This window comes from Littorina saxatilis, linkage group LG1 (genome assembly GCF_037325665.1).
Source record: "Littorina saxatilis isolate snail1 linkage group LG1, US_GU_Lsax_2.0, whole genome shotgun sequence".
Lineage (NCBI taxonomy): Eukaryota > Metazoa > Mollusca > Gastropoda > Littorinimorpha > Littorinidae > Littorina > Littorina saxatilis.
The window spans coordinates 57,414,875-57,436,982 of NC_090245.1; the positions used below are offsets into that span (position 1 = coordinate 57,414,875).

At 45.5% G+C, this 22,108-nt stretch overlaps 1 protein-coding gene across 1 annotated transcript in view; it reads right to left on the bottom strand.

The window, feature by feature from the left end:
• LOC138975026 (ankyrin repeat domain-containing protein 27-like) overlaps positions 1-22,108 on the bottom strand; it is a 59,079-nt gene that overhangs the window by 14,398 nt on the left and 22,573 nt on the right. Inside the window, exons 12-22 of the mRNA XM_070347676.1 lie at positions 15,694-15,775; positions 15,123-15,273; positions 13,587-13,697; positions 12,768-12,957; positions 11,893-12,032; positions 11,376-11,468; positions 9,989-10,097; positions 7,972-8,126; positions 7,244-7,471; positions 6,432-6,575; positions 5,175-5,369 (exon numbers count right to left, since the gene is read on the bottom strand). Of these exons, the coding sequence (XP_070203777.1) occupies positions 5,175-5,369; positions 6,432-6,575; positions 7,244-7,471; positions 7,972-8,126; positions 9,989-10,097; positions 11,376-11,468; positions 11,893-12,032; positions 12,768-12,957; positions 13,587-13,697; positions 15,123-15,273; positions 15,694-15,775 (1,598 nt within the window). The remainder of the gene's footprint in view (positions 1-5,174; positions 5,370-6,431; positions 6,576-7,243; positions 7,472-7,971; positions 8,127-9,988; positions 10,098-11,375; positions 11,469-11,892; positions 12,033-12,767; positions 12,958-13,586; positions 13,698-15,122; positions 15,274-15,693; positions 15,776-22,108) is intronic.

Here is a 22,108-nt window from a genome sequence, read left to right on the forward strand (position 1 = left end):
GACAAGGGGAAAGAAATCCACAAGAGACAGAACTGCTTCGCTGGTGGAGAGAGAACCAACGGGAACGCCCTGCATGAGCAGTGGTGTGAGAATCCAAAGATTGGTTGTGTCTGTGAACCAGTCAAGAAAAGACACTAACATGTTCCAGCTCATCATTTGATTGCTTAGAAAACGAAACCAGAGCCCTGAAGATCTGAATTAAGTAAAAAGCAGCCACTTCCGATCTATTTTGTATATCCAAAGGTGGAAGTAAACATAGGCACGATCTATATAAGTGACCCAACAGGAAGGGCCCCAGTGCCTCCCTCAAAGTGAGAGTTCTAATCGCCCCTCCAGCCGCTGTGGGAAAACACAGAGGCAGAGAGTAGAGTGGAGCCAAACGCTAATACTCCAGTTGACAAGTGCCAAGAGTATGCATGAAAGCGTGCTATTGTTTGCCCACTGAACCCTACCGCTAAATCGCCTCGAGGAGATAAAGTGGTGGGTATTTGGCAACGTGCCATGCCAAGAAGAAGATAAAAAACCAAAGCTGAGAACGGCCAGCTTAGCGCTTTTCTCTGATAAGAGAAGCCGAGGCCTGCCGTGGGCTTTTCCTTTTGCTGTGAGATTCTCTCTGTTAGAGAAGAGTCCGCGTGCAAAGAAGAGGATTCGCAAAGAAAACCCTCGAGCAAGGAAGAGATTTAAGTCTCACAGACAGAACAATACTGTCGGCCGAGGCCTTTTCCCAGACGAACAGCAAAGCTAAAACCTTTTGTATATGTGTCCCGACAGACCACAAAGGCATCCCGTGAGTACGAAACCGCACAAGGGAAAGAACGAATCAAAGTCTTGTACCAAGACGCGGATAATAGAAAGAAGAGCGGCCACAATCTTCCACAGCCAGGAGATCATTGTTCTTGAAAACAGACAGTTTCTCCTTGCTATGAACATTAAGATGTATGATCGACAAGTCCGGTGCAACCGGAAGCGGTTCCGTAGTACGAAGAAAAGAATAAACAAGTTCTTAGGCTTGGTGTAACCTAGGCCTACGGATATCGCTCAGCGAGTGAAGCGTTACTTGCGCGGGTGACGCAAGCGAAAGCAACGCCGCATCGCTGCCCACAAAGGAAGTGGTGGAAAAGGAGAATCATATGAGAAAACTTCCCCAAGTTCAAATTCTAGAGCCGGACAAGAAAGCGTCCCTGCGTGTGTAAACCGCATGTGCGTACAACCGTGCCACGACTGACATTTGTTCGGCTGAAACCTTAGCCAAAGAGGCCAGGAGTATGGGGACGTCTTTCACGCTAGCGTCGTTTCGAAATTCGAAAGGATCCAACGACACCGCGATCGACCGCGAAAGAGATCGAAGAAGTGTCTCTGAAAGAGACGCAAGTTCCAACGAGTATCTTCCCGTCTCATCCAAACCAAGTAATGCGCCTTCAGAGTAAGCACAAGTTTTGTCCAAACGATAGACATCCTCTCTGAGATTAGCCGACTCCGGAGTGACCGGAAGCGGTGCACTCGTCAAAGCGTAAGTCTCAATAAGACTGTGATGACGACGGGAGAGAGCAAACCTGCGTGAATGAAACGAAGTGCTCGACTTCCGTAACTGGTCTGAGGCAAGCCATGGCTGAGCAGCATCAGTAGCCTGACCGTGTGCAGCCAGTAAAGGCACAGTATCCACAGGCAAGCTATTCTCAGAACCCGAAGTTCTAGCCAGCACCCTGGAAAGTTCGTAAGCAACAGAAGGAGACTCGCTAAAACGATATCCCTGAACTTCCGTTAAAGCAGGGCGGAAATCACCCACCACTGAGGGTGGTGGTGCCGCAGAGCTTGTCGTAGCTGTCACCCCTTCAGCGAAGTACTTGGCAGACACCTGAGCTGCAGTAACCATAGCTGGTTAAAGTCTGAGTGACAACTTGACAACTTCCTCCTCAGAAACTGAGTGAGAATCGTCGAACTCCGAATCTGCTAAGGCTGGACCGTGAAAGTCACTGTGACTAGCTGCGTCACTAAAACGATCCACCACAGGCGAGGCTGATTGCAAAACGGAAGAACCGTGCAAAGCCTGCCCGAAAGCAGCTTCCTGCCCAGAGGGAGGAAGTTGAGACTTGTATACATTCACCGGAGACATGCCAGTCTGCCCGTGAGTACATCTGTCTCGTTGTCCGGTGTCGACCCCCCGTGAGTTCCGCCTCTTAAAAAGAGCGATAGCCTCCGGGAGAGTCGAACTTTCACTCCCCAGCCTCGGCGGGGGAGCTACTAGTTCCGGCCCAACTTGTTGTCCGGTGTTGACCCCCCGTGAGTTCCGCCTCTTAAAAAGAGCGATAGCCTCCGGGAAAGTCAAACTTTCACCCCCCAGCCGCGGCGGGGGGGCTACTAGTTCCGGCCCAACTTGAACACTTTCACCAGAGAACCTGGCTACCGGTGAACTTGACTAACCTGTAGAGCGTGAAAGCTCCTCGTATGAAGTAAACACACTCCTCTGCGTGGGCGTCAGCCGAAGTGACTGTGCATGAAGGCGGAACCTCGATGCGTGACAACAAGCCGCGTCGCCCACTCCCGCCGGGAGCGAGCGCAAACTCGACGAATGGCAACATGTTATACATTTGGGTCGAAAACATCTCAAAAAAGGGAAGAAAAACCATCTTTAACACAAGTATTCTTTCCCACTGCGTTTGCCTTGGCTGAAGTAACCTAAATTAAACCTGCTTCAGCACCGGCATGATTGGACTCATAGGGTCCGAAATTTAACAGACATTCTTTCTTTCTTCTTTATATAGTGTTTAAAGCCATATGTACTCGATGACTATACACGCTAATTGCTTTACCCACAGCTGGAGACATGCTAAATTAAGTTCCCTGCAAGATATTGTGGTCTAGGACCTCTTAAATGTTGAGATATTTGAATTTTATTTTGATCTAGATCGTCCTATTTATCTAGATTTGCCAACAGAGGTAGCGTTGACGCAAGGGAAATACCTCCGCGTCTTTGTTGACATCCTCACTTTTTCAGAGGCTAGAACAAGCTGTAATACATGCATATGGTCGGCGCATGGCGACATATCGTCATTACATGGTCTTATGGTGCGTTTGACATCGATTATAGACAAACTACACTTTGTAAACACGGGAGCGCGTGCATATATGCCTTTAACGTCGTTTTCAACCATTCAAGGCTATTTAACAGACGTAGTAGTAAGAGAAGCTGGGTCAAGAACAGAAATGGTAGTGCCTTTGCCTTTCTCTTTATGCGAAACTTAATAGGAGAAACCTCAGCAGCTACTGACTAGTCTGTGGTTTCTATTTCTCCTTGTCAGCCATTGCTGACAAAAAACCAGTCTGAGTTATGATATTGATAAACAACAACCAGACCGAACAACGGAGAAAGAAACAAACGCAAGCAAAAGCAAACAATTAGAACGAGCTCACCCAAACTTGTGCATGAGAAGCAGGGACCTGTAGACGGGGTGAAACACTGTCCAGAAGACAGTAGGCTAAAAGCCTGCAGCGTAGTGTAAAAAGCGTCCGAACTACTTGGTGACTGAAGTGGGAGTGAGGTTTCAACATGGCGGCGGTCGAGTCACGCGTGATAGGTCACGTGACGGTATGACCTCGACTCTTGTATAGCTTGGGTTATAGGTCAAGGCCGTTCTTTTTTAGGGGGTTGCTTCCCCTTTGGGGTGAAGCGTAGTTCAGTGTCCTAGCACTTTAACTGAAGTTAATGCTTTCTATGTGAGTTGCGTAAGAATATGTAATTTAATCGGGCAATTAGGGGGGAGGGGGGGGGGGGGGGTAAGACAGTTGCAGACATGAAACGGGCAGTGATGGCATCTCTGCGTCACGGCTTCTCAACAGATGACAAGCCACAGCATGACTTGTGCCCCCATGGTGCCGCGTCATGGTCCTTCTACCAGCCCCCAGGACCACACGCAAAACTCGTCCATACACCTCTCAACTTCAAGAAGCTGAATCCTCCTCTAGAACCAGTTTACCAGAGACTGACGAAAGATCAACTGCTTCAGAGATGTGTGTCAGGAAAAACCCAAAACTCTAATGAGTGTCTCCACAGCAGCGTTTGGGTTCGCTGCCCCAATGACAAATTTGCATGCAAAAATCGCGTACGGTTTGCAGTCGTCACAGGGGCTAGGGAATTCAATTTTGAACCAGCGGCTGCTCTCAACACTGCACAGTTCTACGGCTTTACAACAGGCTGTAACATGAAAAGACTAAACAAGGCTAGGAGTGTAAAAGGGTTCTTGGCAGCCTCAGGTTCAAGAAAGATCAGCTAAACAAGAGACGCGACACTGTGCGTGCAGCTAAACTCAAAAGACAGGATGAGCTCATCAGACTACAAGGGGGTGCAGCATATGCTGCTGGGCAGTTTTAGGTAAGCCTGTAGTTACCAGGTGTCTGTGAAAAATACCTGAACTATGTTAACATTGATTTGGGGTGAATGAAAGAGCTTTGAAATGTTCTCGGCCTTGTTTCTCTGTTCAGCATTTTTGCATGACCTGCTTTCTAGGAAACTGTTTTTCTTCAATCCAGCTGTTCAGAATGCAATGAAACTTAAGGGACATGCTTATCAGAGGACAACCTGTGGAATGACAACAGGAATTTTCTTTAAATTAATAAATAACTGTTCAGACGGGTCATATTTACTAAAATTGTGCTGAAAAACATGATAATTCATCTAAAACAAATATTTTATCAGAACTATTCATCCTAGAAAAAATCCCTGTTGTCATTCCACAACTATGGACTCCTACATCCTACATACAAAAAATCACATTCCTATGATTTAAGGGGAAGCTAAAAAACGTGTTCCTAGCAACCCATTTTGGCAGTTGGAGATTGCCGTTTCCATGGTAACGGACAGTGACGGTACTGAAAACGTTATCCGTTTTGAAATCGTATATGCCTTACCACTTCATAAGCATATAACATTAGCCTATGGTAGAAGTAAATACAAATTTAGATTTTAGTGGCTCCCTTTGCCTTAAAGGCGAGGATTAAATTACACAAACGACAAATATTAATGAAGGGTGGTCGATCACTTATCTTCAGATTTTGTTTCTTCAAAAATAGCAGGAAGCAAACTTGTTTTTATTCAAACTCAAGGGTGAGACACAACACACGCATGCAGCCACTATATCTCCTCCATCACAATCTGGTCCCCACAGAAAAGATCTTACCAGCAGCTTCCTGAGACACGCAGCGATGTGCAGAGGCGTCATATTCTTGTGGTTCTGTGTGCTGACGTGCGCCCCTCTCTCCAGGAAGAGCTGAACCATGTCGTCTTGACCGTGAAGCACGGCCATGTGCAGTGGAGTGTAACCTGACGTCGTCTTCACGTTCACGCTCAGCGCCTGGTGCGCTCTCACCTGAGCCTGAAATAAAGTTTGAAAATGATTTTTAACTCTAACCCCATTGTTTTTGTTTCGTCAGGGACGTTCCCCTGGACAAAACTTTTTAAAGGAGATGAAGATTTGAACAAGATTTGTCAAGTGAAAAGCGTGAAAAGCTGTGAAAAGCACAGCTGTGAAAAGCTGTGAGCTTTTTGTAACCTTCTTTCCTGTAAGACCCAAATGTAAATACTTTCAAAAACGGAAATCATGTAAACTGAAAAAGAAAAAATTGAATTGTTCCCAAATAGTCCAATAGGTTGAAGGGACATGAAAAACAAACAACTAAGCAAGCATTCATCTCTTATTGTTAGTTTCCTGTTGTCTGACTTTAGAGGACCCTCCCGGCCTTCCCTGTCCCTTTCTTTTTCTCTGCAAAAAGGGGGGTCTGGTTGCTCAGTTGGTAGAGCACCGGACTTGTGATGCTTGGGTCACAGCTAGGTTCAAAACTAGGCGAGGACAGCCACTGGTCAATATTATGTGATGACTAAGAGACAGTATCCAAGTCCCACTTATGTAACGCAGACAACAAGTAGAATACCTTGGTAATTTTGCAAGAAGTGCAGGTGGCTGATCACACCTAAACACGCACACACCTGGGTAGTGTGACTAGTTGCTGCTAGTTTTTCACTGGGAGGAAGCAACCCAAATTTCACAGCAATGGGAGAATAAGGTATGAAATGAAATAAAATGAAAATACATCCCAAGCCTCATTCACCATAAATTATGATACTTCACATTGTTTTGAGGATGTGGAACACAGCCTACAACAGAGGTACACACATCCCTTGTGCTGCTTATCTTCTGTATGGAGAGACACTTGTGGCACTGACACAGAGGATGACACATGTCGCCCAGTGACACATCCCTCTGTGCTGCTTACCTTCTGTATGGAGAGACACTTGTGGCACTGACACAGAGGATGACACATGTCGCCCAGTGACACATCCCTCTGTGCTGCTTATCTTCTGTATGGAGAGACACTTGTGGCACTGACACAGAGGATGACACATGTCGCCCAGTGACACATCCCTCTGTGCTGCTTACCTTCTGTATGGAGAGACACTTGTGGCACTGACACAGAGGATGACACATGTCGCCCAGTGACACATTTGAGGGTGACGGAGACAGCTCCTCTTCCTCCTCCAGCTGGTCGTACCCTAGTTCTTTTATGCCCAGATAGAACTTCACCTGCAATTAAAAGTAAACAATTTGTTTAATGGAGACAGCAACTCAAAAAGGTTTTTATTGCTTTTTGCTGAAAAGGTACACACTTTATAAAGTAAGGAGAATTGCAACAGACATTGGTCTAGTTCCAGAGACAAGGAAAGATAGCGAGCGTTGATTACAGCAGTCTTTATCAGGTAGCTTTACTGGCATTTCTCTTTAGGTCTGAAATTGCAGCTCTTATTTGATCCCTGCTGTCATGTTTGATTATATACAGCTGAAACTGAACAACGAACAGGAAACCAGTTTCACAGCTTAACATAATCATAGCAAATGCATGTACATAGTCCTATCTCCTTGGAGGTATCCTTTCAAATGTTTCAACTAACAGGCCTCACACTAAAGGTACTCTACATGTATATACACTAAAAATGTTGTATCGTAGGCCAAAATCGCGATCCACCGAGTCAGTGTGGATCCAGTACTGGGTGTTCCTTTGATCCCTTAATCCCACACAATGTCTTAACCACAAGTTTCCTGTGACTAACGTAGTGCTGGCTTTGCCTCCAACGACTTGGTTGAAAAGATTTTCACAAACACAAGAGTTGTCGCCATTCGTTTCTTACCTGCCAGTGATGTTGAAATTATAAGTAGACTATTGTATCAAAATGTAAAAATCAAGTCCCTCTCACCAGCTGAATGTCCCCAGCCATGATGGCCTTGAAGAGTTTGTCCTTCCTGCTCTTCAGCTGCTTGTCCTGAGCTTCATCCAGCGACGCTGTCTCCACTCGACTGGGGGCCGCCTCCTCTCCGTCCGCACTGCTGTGCAGGGACAGCGACTCTTGTCGCACTAGGTCGCTACTTGATGATGATGACGACCATGACCCTTTGCCCTTGATTGACCCGCTTGCTGTGGAGACCTTAGGACATGAGTGATGCTGTGTGTAATGAGCGACCTTGAATGCAGTAAATCTCTTGTTCTGATCAGCAAAACAGTGTATAAAAAATCAAAGAAAACAAGATTCATAGTATACTCTGGCAAGTTTCTTTTTTGCAGCTTCTAGGGATATATGTACGGGAAGATTGAAAACTTCAACATGTCACAGATAGATCTGAGATGTCATTTGGCGTCAGAAGTCAGCAAAATGCCTAAACTTATTCAAAACTAATGAAAACTTTACCATAATTTTGGCAGACCCATCAAACTTTTTCATGATGAGAGAAAGGGGGTGCCAAGGACCGCCTTGAATTTGCTAAATTATATAACCGTTTCTGTTCATATCAGCAAATTTACCCAAAATATACTTCCCAGCAAAACCCCTGCATGAATTACTACCTGGCAAAACCAAAGAACAAATGATGAAGAAAAACAAAAATTAAAGCACGTCTGTTGAGCAAAACATGTGTGAAGAGCACTTACAAAGGAAGAGACGGGCTGGAGTTCCAGGCCGTCCACAGAGTGCTGCAGCAGACGCTGAACTATGACATTTTGCGCCACATGGATTGGAGATTGGCGCTTGCGATTCTTGATCGTGGCGTTTGCTCCGTTCTCCAGCAGTGTTTTCACTATACTTTCTGGCAATACAGAAAAACACAGCAGGGTTCAAAGGATGAAAACATTCAGAGCTTGTCAGTGAGCTTCCAGCCGTTTCATCCATAGAATTTTTTTTTTTAAAACACACACACAAAAAGACAGGGTCTCAAAACCAGTATAGAAATAAGGCTACCTCTTGCCCAACCACACTTAAAAACAGAGACTCAAAAGACCACATGCTCTTCGAAGAAGAATTATTCTTTTCTTTTTACATTTAGTCAAGTTTTGACTAAATGTTTTAACGTAGAGGGGGGAATCGAGACGAGGGTCGTGGTGTATGTGCGTGCATGCGTGTGTGTGTGTCTGTGTGTGTGTGTAGAGCGATTCAGACTAAACTACTGGACCGATCTTTATGAAATTTGACATGAGAGTTCCTAGGTATGAAATCCCCAGACATTTTTTTCATTTTTTTGATAAATGTCTTTGATGACGTCATATCCGGCTTTTCGTGAAAGTTGAGGCGGCACTGTCACGCCCTCATTTTTCAACCAAATTGGTTGAAATTTTGGTCAAGTAATCTTCGACGAAGCCCGGACTTCGGTATTGCATTTCAGCTTGGTGGCTTAAAAATTAATTAATGACTTTGGTCATTAAAAATCTGAAAATTGTAAAAAAAAAAAAAAAAATTTATAAAACGATCCAAATTTACGTTCATCTTATTCTCCATCATTTGCTGATTCTAAAAACATACAAATATGTTATATTTGGATTAAAAACAAGCTCTGAAAATTAAATATATAAAAATTATGATCAAAATTAAATTTTCGAAATCAATTTAAAAACACTTTCATCTTATTCCTTGTCGGCTCCTGATTCCAAAAACATATAGATATGATATGTTTGGATTAAAAACACGCTCAGAAAGTTAAAACAAAGAGAGGTACAGAAGAGCGTGCTATCCTTCTCAGCGCAACTACTCCCCCGCTCTTCTTGTCAATTTCACTGCCTTTGCCGTGAGCGGTGGACTGAGGATGCTACGAGTATACGGTCTTGCTGCGTTGCATTGCGTTCAGTTTCATTCTGTGAGTTCGACAGCTACTTGACTAAATGTTGTATTTTCGCCTTACGCGACTTGTTTTTTCTTGTCAAAGCCAAGTGTTATCTTCCCTGATACAAACAAAAATATCCCAGTCATTTTCACAAAAGTAGTGCAGTATGTTAGATAACTGTCACCTTAAAAATGTATCAAACTCTTAAAACCTGAGCCAGGGTATACAAGGCGCCTGTAATTCCATTGCAGCAGATTTTCAAACAGCAGTTCTGGCAATAATCAAACATCGCTCTCACCCTTTCTCAACTATCGTTTGACAAAAGGCCTTATCTTAAAAGTTATCAGGCTGGTAGATGTATCTTATGGTTCTTTACAAAAGTACACACAACATGTTTCATTAGTATCTAAGTAAAGAACTATTGGTCGGGAAAGTTTTGAATCACTGTGCACACTGGTGAATCACTGGGCGGGAAAATAGCTCAGTCGGTAGCGGCGCTGGCTTCAATACCAGTCGTCGCTACCAGCGTGGGTTCGATACCCACGTTCGGCGAGGGATTTATTTCCCAGAGTCAACATTGTGCAGACTCTCCTCGGTGGTGGAACACCCCCGTGTGCACGCATGCGCACGATAAAGAACCCAAGTTCACAGCGAAAGTTTCAGAGCTTTGAAACATGAATACACATACACTGTTTGGCAGCTCGCTTTCCCCAGTGAGAAAGCAGCCCAAATTTCCATGAGGGAAACCTCACAGGACTAGATGAAATCTTATCCATCGTATCCTTATCCTGTCCTCCACATGACCGAACAGTTAACTTTCAGTTTCTGTTGCTTAAAGAACAAGCAGGACTAACCATATCCCCACTTGGCTGCCATGTGTAATGCAGTGTCCCCATGTTCATTCATCGTGTTTACTTCAAGTCTGCGTATGGTGCTATCGGAGAACACCAACGCCTTCACGCACTGAAATCAGAGTTGCATTGAGTGGTCATTTTTATATTTAGTCAAGTTTTGACTAAATATTTTAACATCGAGGGGGAATCGAAACGAGGGTCGTGGTGTATGTGCGTGTGTCTGTGTGTGTGTCTGTGTGTCTGTGTGTGTGTGTAGAGCGATTCAGACAAAACTACTGGACCGATCTTTATGAAATTTGACATGAGAGTTCCTGGGTATGAAATCCCCGAACGTTTTTTTCATTTTTTTGATAAATGTCTTTGATGACGTCATATCCGGCTTTTCGTGAAAGTTGAGGCGGCACTGTCACGCCCTCATTTTTCAACCAAATTGGTTGAAATTTTGGTCAAGTAATCTTCGACGAAGCCCGGGGTTCGGTATTGCATTTCAGCTTGGTGGATTAAAAATTAATTAATGACTTTGGTCATTAAAAATCGGAAAATTGTAAAAAAAAATAAAAATTTATAAAACGATCCAAATTTACGTTTATCTTATTCTCCATCATTTGCTGATTCCAAAAACATATAAATATGTTATATTCGGATTAAAAACAAGCTCTGAAAATTAAATATATAAAAATTATTATCAAAATTAAATTGTCGAAATCAATTTAAAAACCCTTTCATCTTATTCCTTGTCGGTTCCTGATTCCAAAAACATATAGATATGATATGTTTGGATTAAAAACACGCTCAGAAAGTTAAAACAAAGAGAGGTACAGAAAAGCGTGCTATCCTTCTTAGCGCAACTACTACCCCGCTCTTCTTGTCAATTTCACTGCCTTTGCCATGAGCGGTGGCCTGACGATGCTACGAGTAAAATGGCATTGCGTTTCATTCTGTGAGTTCGACAGCTACTTGACTAAATATTGTATTTTCGCCTTACGCGACTTGTTTGTATCTTACAAGCTGAACTGGGAAAAAAAGAAACATCAGAAATAAAACTGTCAACCAACCTGACCAACCAGATCATTTTACCTTTAAACACTTCTCTTCCCTGTAAAATAAACATGCTTACTTTCACCTGCTGCCATATCTGATTGACAGGTTTCTATGGGAACCAAGGTTCAGGCTTGTTAACTTTTACAGTTTGCAAAATGGCCAAAACAATCGCTGCAGGAAACAAGTGGGCATTCAGTAAGCCCGATACCTTCCTGGACTAAACCAATTCAGCTGTGTTCTGTCTTCTTAAAAGGAATAACGCACAATGACAAAAACACTGTTTCTTTTAACCATCGAAGGATAGGAAACCTAGCTTGAGCACAGAGCCTGAGTTTAAAAATCTCACATCTTCATGGCCGTTGTAACAGCAGTGGTGGAGCGGTGTGTTTCCGTCATTGTCCTTGCACATCACGTCTGCTCCAAAGTGCAGCAACAGCAACTAGAGATAAAGAAACCATACAGCACTTTCCAAATAGATTAACTCTAAACACACTCACACAGGCGTGAATACAGGCACACAGGCATGCATGACACACACACAAACACACACCATTCCAAATAGACAGAAGGAATGGGTGCACGAGGAGCATGAAAACTCTGCCTGAAAATGTTAAAGAGCCACTGATACAATGAGATGATTGTTACTCTTCCTTGCTTTGGACCTAATTTCCTTCTGCTTCGCCACCTGCGGCAATATTTATTAAGTTGCCAGAGCTCCAGCTTGAGACACTGCCACATGTACAAATACAAACGTAGACAAGCACAAAGACACTATATATTCTCTTCTTTCCATGTCTTCTTTTTATTTTTATTATTTTTAGCGGAGGGGTTGGGGGGTTTAGCAAACAGAACGTCAAACTGACCATATCTTTCTGATAACCTCTCTGACAAGCCAGGTGTAGGGGGGTTAGACCCAGGTAGTCTGTGGCGTCCACCACTGCCCCACTCTGTATCAACAGGTCAATCAGCTGGCCCTGGCCGTAGTACGCCGCCATGTGAAGGGCTGTACACAAATGTTATACACAATGGAATCAGCTCAAGTCTTGTATACTTTTTTCAGTGACACAATCGTCGAACACTGAAGAAGAAGAAGAATTTTACTTTTTTCAGTTTTCGTTGCATCCTTCAAAAGTATCGGATATACACATACAAAGAATTAAACTGAAAATCAAAAGTCCGTCATCATCAACGTCTCACTCTTGAATATAGCAACAACTTCCAGGTTCTCCTTCTTCATACTTAATCTTGCAATTCTGTATTATAACATACAGATTTTAACCTTTGAGTGGAACTTTGAAAGGGAATGGTACAAAATTTAATTTGTACTAAGGCATGTAGTGAGCTTCACTTGTGAAAATCTGACCATTTGATCTGGAATCACCAGCATCTATTAAATGAAGAAAGACAGTATCCGTTACATCAGAACAGCTCATCACACAGATCTTTTGTGAGACCAAATCCAAGAAGCCATCTCTGTCATGACTTAATGGGTACATGCCTACATACCACATCCTAGACATGTTTTCTGTTATGCATGCATCACACAGGCTTCTTATCTGACACAGGAGTTATGCATGACACACCCCATTAACTAATTTAAAGGATGCACTTAATAGACACTGGTGTTTTAAATCTCTAAGTATTTACTTCAATGCTAGCCATTTCAATCTTAACGTCGTTCTGATCACCGAGCATAATCTGAAAATCTCTCTACAGCATTAAAAACACCCCCTCTCACCTGTGTAGCCCTTGTTGTCGCGGGTGTAGGTGGTGACGAGGTCGGAGTCGTTGCGTGAGGCAGACACCACTTTCTCACACTTGTCGCAGGAACACAGAGGGTGGCACAGCTTCAGGTACACCTCCTCGCTCGTACGCTGCGGCCGCTGCAGCATCTGCTTCACAGCTTCTTCGTTGCCTTCTTGCACATTCTGCGCACAAGCGAAATCACGTTAAAGTACCAGCCACTGGTTGTTCCCCTTTACTCCCCTTTAGATGCTGGACATTCTCCTGGTGGACTCACACACGCTTCGTTCAATCAACAGGAGAGGCCAGCTTTGTTGTGTGAAGTCGTTAATAAGTTTCCATGTCAACATGCTAAAAATACGTGACTCGTAAGGACGAGAGAAAAAAAAAGAAAAAAAAAATACGTGACTCAAAACGGCTGTACTACTATTGGCTCACTCGGTAGTAAAACAGAGAGATTTACTTAATTAAAAACAATCTCCATCGCTTGCCCATTTCATATTCATCCAATAATTTTTCTAATCTTGACTTTTCACCTCTTCCATTGTCACAGTTTTTAGATTCTGTTACTCAATCATTAACCCTTTATTTGTTATATCCAAAAGAATTTAGCCTAGTACAGTGGAACCCCCTTTCAAGACCCCCCCCCCCCCCCCCCCCAATTTAAGACCCTGTTTTCTCAGATGTTCTGTTCATAACTTCTGTAATTTTACCCCCATTTTAAGACTCCCTCTTTTTTAAGACCCTGTTTTCTCAGATTTATGAAGGTCTCAAAAGGGGAGTTCCACGGTACATGCATTTAAAACCCAATTACCATGAAGAACTGATCGGTGGCCGCAGAGCTGTCCTGTCTCTCCAATTGTGTCTCTGTATCTGTAGCAGCAGAGTGACCGGGGCTCAGCTCTAAGAATGACCATCCCTCACGCTGAAAACACAGCAACAAGAGACATGCAGTGATCATTGAGGAACAGACTGCTTGTTAGCAGTGTTGTTATTCCTTTGCAACAGTATCTTGAACTTGAAGGAACATAGCCGCTATTGGATGACAAGGAAAGAGAAGAAAGAGAGTAAAATGACAGCATGTTCATTTTTTTCCCTTGAAGGTGCAATAAAAAGACCGAAAAATACTGTACTCAAGTGTTTAACGAAGACGATACGAATAACAAAGCACGACGTTTCGACCACTGGAACAGGGTCCCCACTGGTTTTTAGAAATTCCATGACTTTTCCATGACTTTCCATGAGCCTCAATAACATTTTCCATGACTAAATCCACAGGTCGCCATTTCCGAACACGCAAACTTTTTCGTCTTGTCATTGCCAGTTTTGACACTGGCTTGCTTTGCACTGAATTTGAGTCAGTTTCTACGCAGTGTCTCTTCGACAAGCAAGTCAAGCATTTGCTACGCAGTCAGATTATCGGTAATGTTTGCTGGTCCTGTCATTTCACTAAACTGGACCAGCCACTGTTTGTATCCATCTGCACTTTCGTAAATTCCGTTTCGTAACCGTCACTGTGACTTGACGAACTGTCATTTTTTTTCACCGCGATACACAGTTCATTGCGAAGATCTTCCTCGGTAATTCGTTCCAATTCTGCATACTTTTTGTTGTCAAGAAACAACTTGAAAGAAAGTTTAAAACTCATCATCCTCCATCTTGCTTGTCGAAGCGCTAAAGTACTTTATCGATGCATAAACAAAAGCAGAAAACTTCGACGAAACCGACTCAAATGCAGCGCAGACGACACGACGAGATAACGGAAGGAAGTGAGCCTCGCTTTGGCTCAAGTGCCGTTAAAAATACCGTGATTTTCGTATGCAAATACGAACGAGAAGTTGGTCATACGAACAAGCCTTGTGCTGGCGACGCAAATCGCTCCTGGCTGGCAAAGGGGGGAGGGGGGGGGGGGGGGGGGGGGGGATGGCTGGGCAACAAAAATCGCCGCTGGCGTGCTAAAGGTTAATTTTTTTTTCTTTCTTATTTTTGTTAAATTCCATGACTTGAATTGAAATTCCATGACTTTCCAGGCCTGGAAAATTAAAAATCAAATTCCATGACTTTCCAGGTTTACCATGACCTGTACGAACCCTGTGGAATCTCCCTCAAGGTACAGTTAATTTCATGCCCACCAAGAAAAAGTCAGCATATTTCCACATGAAAGAAACTGTGATATTTTGTATCAATATATTACTTGTATACTTATTGTGAGTACCAGAAGATCAGTATATTTCAAAGAGACACAGACAGACACACACACACTCTCAAACTTTGAGCACTTGACCCATCACACATTCAGATTCAACTATCAGTCAACATAAAGCACACAACTGAGACAGCTATCTGATACCTTTGGTTTGTTGATCTTCATGTCCTCAGAGATATAGCCACTCTTGATGTGCTCCAGGGCAGCCTCCACAGACGCCAGGTAAAAACCAAACTCATCATCGTCTGTCGACTTCGCTAGGTGAAAATGCCTCATATACGTCAGGTTGGCCATCCTGAACAATATCCAAGCATTTTGCCATTTAATAATCACATCAGAATGTTCTAAAAATGACGAGTGTTATGCAAACACATACAGATCTACACATGTGCGTGCTCACACCCACAATTACACTCAGGCAGACAGACACACACACACTGAAAACATTTAACCTGTTATCTCACAGTGTACAATTTGCTATCTGTGCTTAACCTGTGATTATCTCCCTTATATTATGTCCACATTTTGACAACCTACAGTACTACAAGTCGGCTGAATGTTATAATGCTTCATTAGACTAAAGCTGAACACTGACATCACATTTGACTGTTTTGACCAAACAAACTTTAAAATCCACCTGGTGAATTGTTTTGGCAGCTGACAGAGAAAGGTATGTCAATGCACCTACACCCTAAAATATACAGCCATTACTCACCAGTTTGGTATTTCTGACTTTATAATCAAGAAAATCAGGATTGGTAGAAAGTCATCTGTTGTCATCATAGCTGTACTATTATCTGCAAGTAAAAGAAACATTAAAAAGTCAAGCTCCTAGTTTTGAAAGATCCAATACATAACTATATATATATACGTCATAGAGCAGAATTTTACAGAAATGTCGTTCCCTTGGAAATTGGATGCAAATAGACGGGCGCAGATCGAGGCTTGGTGGTAAGACGTCGGCCTCCTAATCGGGATGTCGTGAGTTCGAATCCCGGTTGCTGCCGCCTGGTGGGTTAAGAGTGGAGATTTTTCCGATCTCCCAGGTCAACTTATGTGCAGACCTGCTAGTGACTTAACCCCCTTTGTGTGTACACGCAAGCACAAGACCAAGTGCGCACGGAAAAGATCCTGTAATCCATGTCAGAGTTCGGTGGGTTATAGAAACACGAAAATACCCAGCATGCCTCCCCCGAAATCGGCGTATGCTGCCTGCATGGCAGAGTAAAAACGGTCAAACACGTAAAAATCCACTCGTGCTATAACATTGAGTGAACGTGGGAGTTTCAGCCCATGAACAAAGAAGAAGAAGAAGAGGGATGCAAATAAATCAAACTATCAAAAGGGTATCCAGAAAAGACATTTTGCAAGGCAGGTAAGGCAAAATAATATCTGTGTCCACCATTACCAGACAAGACGTATTTTTTCAGAACCGACTCAAACATGTTCTTCAGGGGAAATGAGATTAAACATTTGTTACAAAAGTAAGAAGTATACACAGCATACAGGTTTAACAAGAAGAGCAAACGCTCGATCGAGTCACTTTCGCAGTTCTGAATATTATATGAGGCATCAGATGGACAGGAAGAAATTGCTATTCACAACACAATGAGTCACGTTCACATAAAATTTGAGCCCGGTCACTTTTATAGTTTCCGAGAAAAGCCCAACGTTAAGTTGTGTGTTGCCGAACAGAAAAGGCTAGTTATCTCCCTTGTTTTTCTGATAATGTTCGTAAAAGGCTACAGATGTAAATACATTGATGTAAAGAATAATCCTACAAAGTTTCAATCACATCCGATGAACTTTGTCAAAGATATAAAATGTCTAATTTTTCCTTTGACGGTGACCTGTGACCTTGAAAAAGGTCAAAGGTCAACGAAACCATCGTTAAAGTGTAGAGGTCATTGGAGGTCACGACTAAACAAAATATGAGCCCGATCGCTTTGATAGTTTCCGAGAAAAGTCCAACGTTAAGGTGGTGTCTACGGACGGCCGGCCGGCCGGACAGACTAACACTGACCGATTACATAGAGTCACTTTTTCTCAAGTGACTCAAAAAGTGTTGTCCAGCCTACTAACCCAGTGCCTTTGAGGTAAATGACTGCAAACAGGTCTCAAGTAGTGATATTCGTGAACCTGTACAATCGAAAATTTTAAAAGTAAATTTTGATTTGATTAATATACTTACCCGACTCACAACTAGCATTAACCTCTGGTTTAAGTGCCGGGACGCTGAACTACGCTTCACCCCTTAAGGGGAAGTAACCCTAAAAAAGAACAGCCTAGAACCCGCAAGCTGGGTCACAGGTCAAGGCCATACCGTCACGTGACTGATCACGCGAGACCGCCGCCGCCATGTTGGAATACCTCACTCGAACGAAGCGAAACGTTCATTTTTAGGGTATCATAAAGCGGGGTAGGCGGGAGGGTATAAACGATGTGAGTCGGGTAAGTATATTAATCAAATCAAAATTTACTTTTAAAATTTTCGATTAAATTACATATCTTATCCCGACTCACAACTAGCAGATTGCTAATGAAGGAGATGGGTAAAAAACTTACTCTACAAGCTGGAGAGAACCTGCCCTGCGGCTACCATAGCCGGAAGGGTACTGGTCCCATCCTGATGAGTACTTGCGATGTCCCGCAAGTAGAAATTTATAAACACGTCTTCGGATCTCCAGTAAGCGGAATCCAAGACTTCTGCCAGTCTACCAGACTTGAGAACGGCAACCGAGGATGCCCAGGCTCTGGTTTCATGCGTCTTAGAAGACGACTGGGGAAGGACTGACTGCCCCCCCCCCCCCCTTTTCCTTCTTGCTGCCAGATGTACGCTTGTTTGATCAAGGTAGACACCCATCTGGCCAAAGTGGCCCTAGACAGGTCTCTGCTCCGGGCCGTATTGATCGAAATGAACAGGAGTTTCTGATCTTTTGAACGAATAGACGCCGTACGCGACAGATAGTTGCTGATTGCTTTGACAGGACAATTTACGATATCTGGGTCCCCTGGTGCTAAAATCGTGGAAAGAGGAGGAATTTTGACCAAGGAGGAGAGCTGATCTGGCCTCTGATTTTTGGCTAGAAAATCCGGACGAAAACGAAGCACGACTGAACCGTTCCTCTCGAACGAAATGTCTTTAGCAAGACCGGATAAAGCATGTATCTCACTGCTTCTCCTAGCGGTGGAAAGCAACGTAAGGAAAAGCGTTTTACGGGTAAGATTGTGGAGACTCGCTGCATGCAAAGGCTCGAAATCCCGTGACCTGAGAAACTCGAGAACCAGAAACAAATCCCAAGCTGGGACTGGTGACCTTGTCTTCGCAAAGTCCAAGGAAGCACCCCTGAGGACGCTTGCTATAACACCATCAAGAGAGATTATACGCCCCAACTGCCTAAGTGTTGAGGAAATCGCTGATCTCCTGACCCTCAGAGAAGCAGGAGACCGGCCCTGAGACGCCAACCAGGCCAAATGATTTGCCACCTGCATTGAACGGGGGGAAGTAGCGTTCACGCCATTATCCGTGCACCATTTGGACCAAGCTGCCCAATGTGAGGCATATACAGAGCTTGTGGACTGTCTGGGAGACTTTTGCACTAAGTCGAGAGTCCTATCCGATGCACCGGCGCGGCGCAGAGACGTCCTCACAGTCTCCAGCCGTGAAGAGACGTCCTCACAGTCTCCAGCCGTGAAGGCGTAGGGACTGCGGATTGTCGTGCAGGACGCCCGTGCGCGGCTGAAGAAGTTCCCCTTTTCGAAGGTTTAGCGGAATGGGTGGACCCACTGCGAGACGGAGAAGGTCCGGGAACCAGTGCTGAGAGGGCCAAAACGGAGCCACCAGAATGAGAGACGGACGTTCCATCTCCGCCTTCCTGAGAACCTTGCCGAGAAGCTTGACAGGCGGAAACGCATAAGCCTCGAGTCCCGACCAGCCTATCTCCAGTGCGTTCGTTTTCCAGGCTTCCGGGTCCGGAAACGGCGAAACGAACACGGGAAGTCTTCTTGAGAATCTCGTGGCAAACAAGTCGACCAGTGGCTTGTCCACCTGAGCCCACAGCCGGAGCAGGGCTTGGTGAGCGATTGTCCACTCCGTGTGGATGACGGTGGCCGACCGGCTGAGAGAGTCTGCCAGAACATTGAGAGACCCTGGCAGAAACTTGGCTGACAGAATGATATGATGCTGCTGGCACCACACCAGAATTTGACAAGTCCTGAGAGACAATGAGTGGGAACGTGAGCCGCCCTGTCTGTTCACGTAAGCAGCTACTGTAGTGTTGTCCGTGTGTAACTTCACATGGTGCCCCGTCACAGTGGGAAGGAAACTCTGAAGTGCAAGGAATACAGCCTCCAGCTCTAGCATGTTGATGTGCAACAGAGACTGTGTCTCTGACCACACACCCGAGGCCGTCAGATGGGCTAGATGAGCGCCCCATCCCACCATGGAGGCGTCCGTGAACATGTCCTGGTCCGGAGGAGGAAGGACAATGGGAACGCCGAGAAAGAACTGAGCCTGAAACCACTGCTCTGTGGTCTGCTTGATCCAGCCCTGAATGGGGACAGAGACGTCCCAACCCTGAGAGGCTGCTTCCCATACCGAGCCGAAGGCCGCCTGAAACGGCCTCTTGGATACTCTTCCCAGGGGAACGAGTGTAGCCATCGACTCCATCTGGCCTAAGGCAGAAGCCAGAACCCTGGCCGGGGCCCGTTCCCGACACCGCAGCGACGTTAGGAGAGACTGTAGCCTGTCGACTCTCCTGAGAGAAGGTCGGACCGTCCAGGCCATGGTGTCGAACGTCATACCTAGGTACGTAAACGTTTGTGACGGAGTCAACTCCGACTTGCCCTGATTGACACAGAAACCTAGGTCTGCCGACTGACTCAAGACAAACTGAGTGTGAAGACTGCAAGTCAGACGATCCTGGTGCAGAATTAGCCAATCGTCTAGATATGCACGGAGGCGAATGCCCCTCTGCCTGACAAGGGAGCACAGCTGACGAGTCACCATCGTGAAGATCCAGGGAGCCAGAGACAACCCGAAGGGAAGGGCTCTGAACTGGAAAATCTTCTCTGCCCACCTGAATCTGAGCCACTTCCGATCCGAGGGGTGGATCATGATATGGAAGTAGGCGTCCGTTAGGTCTATGGACGTTGCCCAGTCTGATGGCCTGAGAGACTCCCTGACAGAGGTTGGAGTTTCCATAGTGAACTTTACCTCTCTGAGGTACCTGTTGAGAGGAGACAGATCGAGAACAGGCCTCCAACCCCCCGAGTTTTTGGGGACGACGAAAAGTCTTCCATAAAAACCCGGAGAGTTGAGGTCCAAAACCTCCTCTATAGCTTCTTTCAGAAGAAGAGAGGCAATTTCCGACTGAATTGTCGCCTTTGCCTCTGGTCTTGCTGGGAACCGGAATGCTGGGGCTACTCTGGTAAGAGGAGCTTTTTCTTCTTTCCAGAGTAGGCGGAACCCCGAACGCACTATCCCTACGATCCACTGACTGTCTACAAGCTGTAACCAGCAGGGAAGAGCCCGGGAGGGGCCGCCCGCCACCAAAGGGGTGGGGGTTGTAGGGATGAGTGGTTCGGGGAGGCATCATTGGGGGTTGGGCTTTCGCCCACCCCCCCTGGAATTCCCGAACGATGGCTTCTTCTTAGGATAAGGGGCACCTCTGCCCCTTCCCCTAAAAGAAGACTGAGAGTGCTGCGTGTTGTGGCCACGATTAGCTGCCGAGAACGAAGCCTTAGCCTGACCCTGCTGCTTTGCCTGTGGCTTAGTGAAGCCATGCTGTGCAAACCGAGCGATCGCCAAATCCTTGGTGTTCTGGGTCTGCTTGTCTAGGGCGTCAAGCGAGGGCTGCCCGAGCAGAGCTCCCTCTGTAAAAGGAGAAGACTTGAGAGCATCCAAAGTCGCTTTCTCCTGAATCTTTGAGCCCGCCAAAAAAGAGTCCCTGCGTGTAAACACGGCGTGGGAGTAAAGGCGAGCCGCCACAGACATCTGTTCCGCATTGACCTTAGCTAAGGTGGCCAGCAGTGTCGTAACATCCTTCACACTTGCGTCATTCCGGAATTCAAACGGATCCAGAGAAGACGCAATCGAACGAGATAAAGTCCGAAGAAGTGTCTCAGAAAGGGAGGCAAGTTCAAGAGAGTATCTGCCTGCCTCCTCCAAACCAATAAGAGAACCTTCCGTGTAGACACAAGGTCTGTCTTGACGGTAACCATCCTCCCTAAGAGTGGACAGCTCCGGCGTGACCGGAAGGGCTGCACTCGGCAGGGCAAAAGTGTTGATAAGGTTCTGAGGCCGACGGGTGAGTGAAAACCTGCGCGCAAGGGCAGGGACACTAGCATGCGGAAGTTGGTCAGTGGCAAGCCAATTCTTGGCAGCCTCTGGCGCCTGACCATGAGCAGATAGAAGAGGGACCGTGCCAACCGGCAAGGAGCTCGACGTGCCTGGAACTCTTGCTAGAATTTTCGAGAGTTCATAAGCAACTAAAGGAGACTCAGAAAACTGAAAACCCTCAGCTGCTGTTGGAGCTGTGCGGAAGTCACCCACCGCTGAGGGTGGGGGTAAGACAAGACCCGCAGATGAAACAACGCCGTCAGGAAAGTATTTGTAAGCGACCTGTGCTGCAACAGCTAAGGACGGCTTCAATCTTGGCGGTAACTGGAAGTCACCGTCATCCTCATTGAATGAGGGAGGAGCGTCTCGCTCCGACTCCACATCCGTATGTATAGACAAGTCCGCGTGACTCACCGAGTCTTGAACATCATCAACCGGAAGCGAGGCTGACTGCAAACCGGAAGTAGAACTTCGGTGCAGAGCCTGCATGGAGTCAACTTCCTGCCCAGGAGGAAGTGGTGACGCGAATACACCAACGGGGGAAGTCAAAGACGGCCCGTGTGCACCTTGGTCACCAGATCGATGTAAAATCGATTGCATTCCCGCGTCAACACCCCATGAGCTCCGCTTCGTATGAGTCGTTTGCCCCAGGTATGTCGAACTTTCACTCCCTGACCTATGAGGCGGGGGAGCTACTAGTTGCGGTCTATGCGGAACGCTTTCGCCAAAGAGCCTGGCTACCGGCGAACCCAACGTACCTGAGGAGAGAGCCTGCTGCGCAGGAGCAACA